Source organism: Papilio machaon, chromosome 25 (assembly GCF_912999745.1).
Source record: "Papilio machaon chromosome 25, ilPapMach1.1, whole genome shotgun sequence".
Taxonomy (NCBI): Eukaryota; Metazoa; Arthropoda; class Insecta; order Lepidoptera; family Papilionidae; genus Papilio; species Papilio machaon.
In genome coordinates, this window is record NC_060010.1 from 2,295,082 (window position 1) to 2,303,940 (window position 8,859).

General features: G+C 38.3%; 1 protein-coding gene across 1 annotated transcript; it reads left to right on the top strand.

Moving 5' to 3' along the window:
• Positions 1 to 6,623: 6,623 nt before the first annotated feature.
• LOC123722412 lies at positions 6,624 to 8,434 on the top strand. Its single transcript, XM_045684118.1, has 2 exons — positions 6,624 to 7,921; positions 8,310 to 8,434. The coding sequence occupies exons 1-2, from the start codon at positions 6,862 to 6,864 to the stop codon at positions 8,432 to 8,434; spliced, it is 1,185 nt and encodes a 394-aa protein (XP_045540074.1). The 5' UTR covers positions 6,624 to 6,861.
• Positions 8,435 to 8,859: the final 425 nt, after the last annotated feature.

Consider the following 8,859-nt stretch of genomic DNA (forward strand, 5'->3'; position numbering starts at 1 on the left):
TTGGACTTATGGTGGACCAAATCTAATTTTTATGTAGTTTCCCGGTGGGATGCCGGGGTGTGTATCCCTAGCTCCCTCCCTGCTGGGTTTAGCAGGGAGGATGTGTGCCTACTACGTGTAGCCCTAGTGTGTCCGAGTGCCGATCTTATTGTGCACTCGGGTGTGTACTTAGGTCTAACTAAAGCTACCCGTGGGCTCTAATGGGCCAAGCGTGGACCAACGTTGACTAGGGCACTACCCAAGGCCAATGATGGAGGTCCCTTCCGAATTACGCGGTTCCCTGAAGGGGAAACGCAGGCGAACGGGGCTGCCTGACTAGCTTCGTTATCACCGTTAGGTATCCGCTAGCCTTTCTCAAAATTGCGGTTATTAAAATATTGCTCAGCGCAGTGAAAACTGCACTTCACAATTTCTTTCACGCAGTTCCCGAAGTCGGAAACAATGACGTCGCTATCCCAAGAAACCAGATGGCTTGCCAGATGGCAGAGCAATAATAGTTCCTTAGCGGAACAATAGACGTTACGACGTTCTACCTAGAAACTAGGATTAGCGCTTACCAGAAGGCGGGCGCAATAAAAATTGCGCGGACACAATCGGCTCGCGAACAAAGGACGGCGGCACCTTTTATGGCGCGCGCAGGTGCGGATTGCTCAACGTAATGTCGGGCGGAGCGACAGATGTGCGGCGAGCGAACACGTCCGTTCGCCTCAACAGTCTGTAGCGGAGTGAACATTTTAAATCGTTGCTTTGCATATATATTAATGAGTAATGGCGCGGGCGCAGACGTCGCATCGCGCTGCGCTTAATTAAACCGTTAAATAGTCAAACTCAAACAATCTATAAATAAACCGTACAGTGTAGCTCAATACTCTCAGTGCGACTTGTGTTATTGTGGTTTGTGATGGAAACGGCAAGAAATCAGTTTATTCCCAATCAAAGGCGCTTCACTTAACTGCAGCAAAATCCGATTTCAAAAGTAATAATAAACATCAGAAAAACAGTAATTCAGTGCGTTTATTTGCCGAACCTAACGTTTGTAAGGAGATAGCTACAGGACTGGTGTGGTGAAAAATAGTTAATCTCTTGTGCTCCGGCGTGAATTTTGTGGGTGTAACTTAAAACGTTTACTTCAAATCTGCAAGTCACGTCGTCGAGGAACAACTTCTGCCAACCTTATCTGTAATTCGACGTATCGTTCAGTACAGTCGTGGCTCAACGGCAGTAACATCACTGCCGTAACTTAGTACGCGGCGGCGAGTGCGGCGGTTCGCGTCCGGGAAGCAGCTATCTTTTTGTTTGCATTTTTTGTTTTTTTTTTGTTTTTTTGTGTGTTTTGGTTTAAACTAACTTGAGCTATTATTTTTGTATGTTGTATTTTTTTCCCCTTTTAAATTGTAACTGGTAATATTTATTTCTAGTTTAGTTTATTAATGTTTGATACATACATTTCAGTGTTCCCATTAACTTATATTGTTTTTCGTACCACTTAAGTGTAGCCTAGCCTGTAATTAGTTTAATTAAATCCACTGTATTTAAACTGTAGTAATTTCGTTATGGCAAAGTGCGGAGGATGTGGCAAGTTCTTACCAACTACGGGGACAGACATAATTGTCTGCAGTAAATGCGATTCTCAATATCATCGTGAATGTGGGCGCTTGGCACGTTCAAATAAAGCACCCCGCGAATGGGTATGCCCGGCGTGCTCGTCCAAAAAGTCACGCACCCCACAAACTGTCACTGACGAGAATACAAGCTCGGCACAAACATCACCTATTGCCACCGATATCTTACAAGCAATCGAATCTACTGTGGCTCGACAGTTTGAGAAATTCGAAAAGAAATTCGCGGATTTGACGAAAGACCTTGCTTATCTTCGCGAAATCGGGGAGAGAGTGGCAGCTATAAGTAGTGTGTGTGACGTCCTTCAAACTGAAATAAACTTGAGCAAAGATCACTATTCGAAGTTAGAGGACGAAAACAGAGTATTGCGGTCGACAATTCAGGATTTATCGACGAGACTCGCCCACATAGAACAGCAATCACGACAAAACAATATTGAAATAACGGGATTGCCGGAGAACCGTTCCGAGAATCTGATCACCACTGTCGTTCAATTAAAGAACATTGTGTCGTCAAGTATCAAAGAAAACGATATTTTGTCTGTTGTACGCACCAGGAAGGCAGACAAGAACAGCAATCGACCTCGAGCGGTTGTTGTCAAGCTAAGCAGCATTAAAGCCAGAGACGACTTGTTGGCATCAGTAAGTAAATTTAATAAAGCTAACAAAGACGGTAAACTAAGTTCTCAGCATCTCGGTTACGGAGGTACGGTTAGTCCTGTCTTCGTATCAGAGCATTTGTCACCGGTCAACAAAAGTCTTCACGCTGAAACGCGGAAAGTCACTCGAGAGAAGGGATATAAATTCGTTTGGGTGCGTGACGGAAAAATCCTCGTGCGCAAACACGAAGGGGCTCCTGCAAAACAAATTAGGAACTTGGATTCGTTGAAACTGCTTTAACCTTAATTTAATAGAAGTTTTGATGACATTAAAATACGATAAGCATCCACAAAATCAATGTGTCGATAATAGTTCTTCGCACGATGTTCTTACAGTATACTATCAGAACTTTAGAGGTATGCGAACTAAGTTACGAGATATAAATTTGTCAGCATCAATGAAATCCTATAATGTAATAGCAGCCACGGAGACATGGCTCAATTCGGGAGTGGGTGACAGTGAAATTTTTGATTCTCAATATTGCATATACCGGAGAGACAGAAGTACGTCTACGCTAGTAGGTAAAGAGGGCGGTGGTGTACTTCTTGCGGTATCTTCAAACATAAACTCAGTGAGAATGACTAAATGGGAAAGCGAGGTGGAAGATTTGTGGATCCGTCTAAGCTTCTGTCATAATAAGGAATTCAGAAATATTAATATTGGAGTTGTCTACTTGCCTCCTCCCGTGCTCCAGTTAACTTTAGACAACTTTCTACGCAAAGTCTCAAGTATTATGGAAGAAACAGCCAATCCTACAATTATCATTGGTGACTTCAATTTAGGGTTTATAGAATGGAGGAATGATTCGTGTACTGCGATGAATGGTCTGTTGCCCTATAATTACCAAAACAACCTAGGTTATGCCTTTATGGATTTTTTTTCCTTAAATGGTCTCAAACAATTTAATAGCATTACTAACTGTAATAATAAAATATTAGATTTAGTCTTATGCAGCAGTAATGTAGGTGGCTGTATCGTGAGAAAATGTCTAGATCCTATCTCCAAAGTTGATGAATATCATCCGCCTGTCGAAATTGCTTTTCAATCCATTAAATACTCTACATTAAAGCCTAAGAGTACCTCTAAGTTCAACTTTTTTAAAGCTGATTACGATAAAGTCATTGAAAAATTTAAAGCAATTGACTGGTTAGATATTTTTAAATCTTGTGGCTCAGATGTAAATCTCATGCTTTCTTTGTTTTATGTTACATTAAATTCAATAATAGATTCAACAGTTCCCACTCGTATTCCTCGTAATACTAAATACCCTCCTTGGTTCACTAAATCTGTTATAAGATCGATAAAAGAAAAAGAAAAACTCAGACGCCGTCTACAGACGTACAAAAACCCGCGGGATGAGTCTGAATTTAGGCTATTAAGTAAAAGGGTACATTCCCTCGTTAAAAGGTGCTACAAAAATTATATATCACAATTAGAACAAAACATCCGTGTTAATCCCAAGTGCTTTTGGTCTTATTTGAAGTCATGTAAGTCTACTACATCTGTCTTACCCTCTGAAATGGAGCTGAACAATGTCACTGCGTCCTCGGGATTTGATATCTGTGAATTATTTGCTCAACATTTCTCTTCTAATTTTACACCATCAACCGATAGCCCAATTCAAGATTTTTCATTAAGCGAATGTGTATTTCCACAAAACACACTAACTCACTTGGAATTAACAGAAGCAGACATCATAAAAGCTATGAAAAAACTTAACATTAATAAAGCATGCGGACCCGATGGGATACCGCCTTTTTTCATTGTAAGATGTGCTCAATACCTTGCCCTTCCGTTAAAAATTATATTCAATGCATCTTTATCCTCTGGCACCTTTCCCGAACTTTGGAAAGTTGCGAATATTGTTCCTATATTTAAAAAAGGGGATCGAAAAAATATAAAAGACTATCGTCCTGTGTCATTACTCTGTACATTGGCTAAACTCTTTGAATCTTTAGTAACTCCGGTTCTCTCATCGCACTTGAACGTTGTATTAAAACACCAACAACATGGCTTTAGTAAAAAGAAATCGACTATAACCAATCTGGTATCATACGTTAATGATATATCTACGTCCATAGACTCTAAATTACAAGTAGATGCAATCTATACTGACTTCAGCAGCGCATTTGACAAGGTGGACCACAATATTTTAGCAAAGAAGTTATCTAGCTATGGTGTGCATGGGGTGATCTTAAATTGGTTTCATTCTTACCTTAGTAATAGGAGACAGTATGTAGTCACAGGTGGGTTTAAATCAGAGGCCATTGTTGTTGCATCTGGCGTGCCTCAAGGTTCACACTTAGGTCCTATATTATTTTTAGCCTTTGTAAATGACATCGTTAATGTTATAAAGAATAGCAACTGCTCAATGTTTGCTGATGACATTAAAATTTATAAATGTGTACAAAGTTTAGCTGACGCTCAATTATTGCAGGACGACATAAACGCTATTGAGAGATGGTGCGAATCAAACAGGATGGTCTTAAACGTCAAAAAATGCTTTCATATAAAATTCACGAAAAAAACTCGGCCTCTTCCTACATCCTATTCGGTAAATAATGTGGTAATGCACGAAGTTTCCAGTATACGTGACCTGGGCGTTCATTTAGATTCTAAGCTCTCATTTATAGACCATATCGACAACATGGTCGGTAAAGCAAACAGAACTCTAGGATTTATTAAAAGGTGCTGCAGGGACTTCAAAACTATTTTGCCTCTAAAAATACTCTATAACGCGTATGTAAGGAGCGTGCTCGAATACGCCTCTCCTGTCTGGAATCCAATGTATCAGTGTCACATTGATAGAATAGAACGAGTCCAAAAAAGTTTCACGAGGTATTTAGTCTATAAAGATAAGACCTGCTCGCGCGAGCTCGATTATGTAAACAGGTTAGATCGTTTTAAAATGACGTCTTTAAATCATCGTAGGACTGTAACAGATATATTATTATTATATAAAATTATAAATGGTATGGCTATAGCTCCAGATTTAATCAGCAAGATTGTGTTGCTAGTCCCTCGACATGCGTCTAAAAGATGTAGTAGAAAAAGAGATATGTTGATGATTCGCCGTTATCGCTCGAATGTAGGCAAGAATGCACCTATCAATAGAATTTCACGTGAATTTAATGAAACGATTAATAAGTTATCGGATATAGACATTTTCTTTGATTCAATGTCATCTTTTCTTAAAAAACTTAATGCAACTGTTTCCTTAAAACCGGTTAAGTAATATATACATTTTATTCTGTTTTCTTATATTTCATTACATGTTACTGAATTATATTTTTTTTTTTTGATTGTCACTGCACTTTGTTTTGGATCTCTTTAGATGTGTATAAGTATAATGTTATTTATAGTTTTGTTTTTGTGGTACTCTCTTTGATTACATGAATGCTGTGTTTGCCTGTAATTGAAATATGTTTAAGATTACGCTTAGATGAAACTTATGTTTTAGATTATGTATAACTGTGTGTAACATATTTTGTTGGCAACCCTAAATAAATAAAAATAAAAAATAAAAAATAAAAAAAATATTAAACTACTAGAAAAACTTCAATATCGTGTTTTAGAATATTGTTAATATTGTTTGTTGTTGAACGCGACTTCACCATAGCAACGACGTGACAAGAGATAACGAAAATTTGTAGAAAATAAATGTACTTCTTGTGAAGATTTAAGTTTTTATTCATAGAATAAACATTGGTGACCCTGCCGACGTGATGTAAAGGTCCGATTATTTATTAAAATAATCGTCGAAGAATATACATCACGGCAACGAACCGACGCTACCTGGGGACGTTGGAGAATAAAGGCTGAGGGGACAACGTGGTTTACTCGTACCCGACGAATCCCGTTGTGGAAGTAGACCGTTTCCCTACGCCAGGCTTTGACGTGGATGGACGTTAAGAACAAATCATTAAGAACAGTTATTACGATAAAGGATTGCTGCATTGGACTTTGACAAAAACGTAAATTCTAATTTGACTTTTTCCAGTTTAATTTGCCTCCATTTGCTTAATTTCCTTTAGAATCGAAATAAAAATTGATTTCGCGCACTTATGTACGCCTATACATCCAAAAAATAAGTATGTGGCGTTCTTATTAAAGAAATCATAGCTACATTATACTTTGTAAATCGCAGTTAGTATATCGGTGTATGCCGACTACTCCAGCTGCCGCCGCTGCACCAGCCTCCAGATCCTGCGTGCTGCTGTCCGTAGTTCTGCCGGTCAGCCGAGTGCGCCGAGCCTCGCTGTCACCGATCACCGCGCCACCGCGGTGTCCGCATCGGGATCAGCTGACTGGCCGTTTTGCTCTTTTAGCAATAGTCCGCGCGGTTTGGCTTTGTTTATTTCGCTTTACTTAGCACGTTATTCGCTCGTACGTATTTTTAATTTATCTTGATTTTAACAATGGCCGAAGACTTAAGGCACTGGTCCGTGCTCGTAGTACCATAAAATCGAGAATTACTATATTCACCAAACATTTTAATAATGTCAAAACGAATGACTATAAAACTATTACTGAAATACAAATTGATGAACTTCAATTTAAACTAGATCGGTTCCAATCATTAATGTCGCAATTTGATGAAATTCAAGGAAAGATCGAAATGTTGTCTTCTGATTCTGAAGAACAGATAAATGAAAGGGATGTTATGGAAGATAATTTTGGTTCATTAATCTGTCAAGTGAAAAAATATATTGAAGGGTTTCATAACTTTCATAATAATGGCGAAAATGATTTGGTAGTTAATTCACATTCATCCAAACACTCCAAATCATTTAATATCAAATTGCCGACTATAGATTTGCCTCACTTTGATGGAAATTCATTAAAATGGTTAGAATTTCGCGATACGTTTAATTCATTAGTAAATGAAAATGGCCAAATTCCGGAGATTAATAAGTTTCACTATTTACGTTCCTCGCTAAGAGATGGCGCTATTGTCGCCATAAACTCAATTGCTTTTACGGCTGCAAATAATAAATTAGCATGGGAGATGCTTTGTAATAGGTACGATAATACTAGGCTGTTAGTGAATAATCACTTGAAATCATTATTTTCCTTTCAACCTCTTACTAAGGAATCTCACCAATCATTACGTTATATGATTGATTATTTTACCAAAAATTTACGATCACTTAATGTTTTAAATGAACCGACCGATTCTTGGGATACATTAATTATATTTATGATGACGACCAAACTAGATGGCGTCACTAGTTGTAAATGGGAGGAATATAGAAGTTCTTTACCGGACTCTCCCTGCCTGGACGATTTTTATATATTTCTTCGTAATAGAGCTGATATTTTAGAAACACTACAATTTAACAAATCTGATAATTTTAAATACGAAAAAGGTTCTCATAGATATGATCCAAAAGTAACAAAATCCTTTGTAATAACCAATAAACGCACAAATAATAAATCTTGTGTTGTTTGCAAAGGGAATCATTTATTACATAATTGCGATCAGTTTAGAAACATGAGAGTGGGAACTCGGTTGAGTGAAGTTGCCAGACTTAATCTTTGCGCCAACTGTCTGCGACCGGGCCATCGTCCCTCTCGATGTTTTCGTCAATGCTGTCGTCTATGTAACATAAAACACAATACGTTGTTGCATATGGTAGGAGGTAGGTAATACTAAATTAATTAAAGATAATGTTCTATCTCATTCCCCAGGCAGCGTTCACGGCGACGATAATAATACCGAAGTTTCGTTGTCCGCCGTGATGCCCGGCCCAGTGTTATTATGTACTGCGCAAGTCGACGTTTTAGACCCAATCTCGAATAAATATTTTTCTGTTAAGGCGCTTTTAGATAATGGCAGCCAGTCGTCGTTTATTTCACAAAATCTGCAAAGGAAAATAAATTATCCGATTAAAATATTTGGCATTAATAATAATATAAGTAGTATTTCTCAGCAATGTACATTACAAATTAAATCTCGTATTAATAATTTCCATGTAAACGTACCTTGTCATATTATACCGCAAATAACTACAAGACTACCATGTGTAGAAATAGATATATCGACGTTCAACTTACCAGCGAACATTGAGCTAGCTGACCCGAGCTTCTTTAGTCCCTCCGACATCGATGTGCTACTGGGAGCGTACGTGTTTTGGGAGATCGTACGCGATTAACAAATAAGACTCGGGCGAAACAAGCCCACTCTTCAGGAGTCCGAGTTGGGGTGGTTGATATCTGGACCAACCGGTGTAGGTTTTGGACCCCTTAATAAGGCTTGTCATTTTACACGCAATATCGAGACTTCCCTTTCGTAATTAATAAAGAATTACAACGTAACGTCAAACAAGTAATTAATAAACTATCAGAAGCTTGTTTACCTGATATTTTCAATGATATCCCTACAACCAATGACGGTCAAGATTTCTGTAAAGAGTCTACGGTTCTAGGTCTTAACTGGTCTCCTCAGACTGATACGCTACGTTTTTTAACTACGAGCGACGTTGATCCAATCTTTACTAAACGTAATATTCTTTCAACATCGTCAAAACTATTTGATCCTCTTGGTTGTTAGCTACCACTATAATTCCCAAAATGTTGC

Coding starts and splice junctions, on each gene's coding strand:
- LOC123722412 (XM_045684118.1), top strand. CDS start 6,862: ATGTCGCAATTTGATGAAATTCAAGGAAAGATCGAAATGTTGTCTTCT. Junction 7,922..8,309: donor GTTGTTGCATATGGTAGGAG/GTAGGTAATACT, acceptor TACCATGTGTAG/AAATAGATATATCGACGTTC.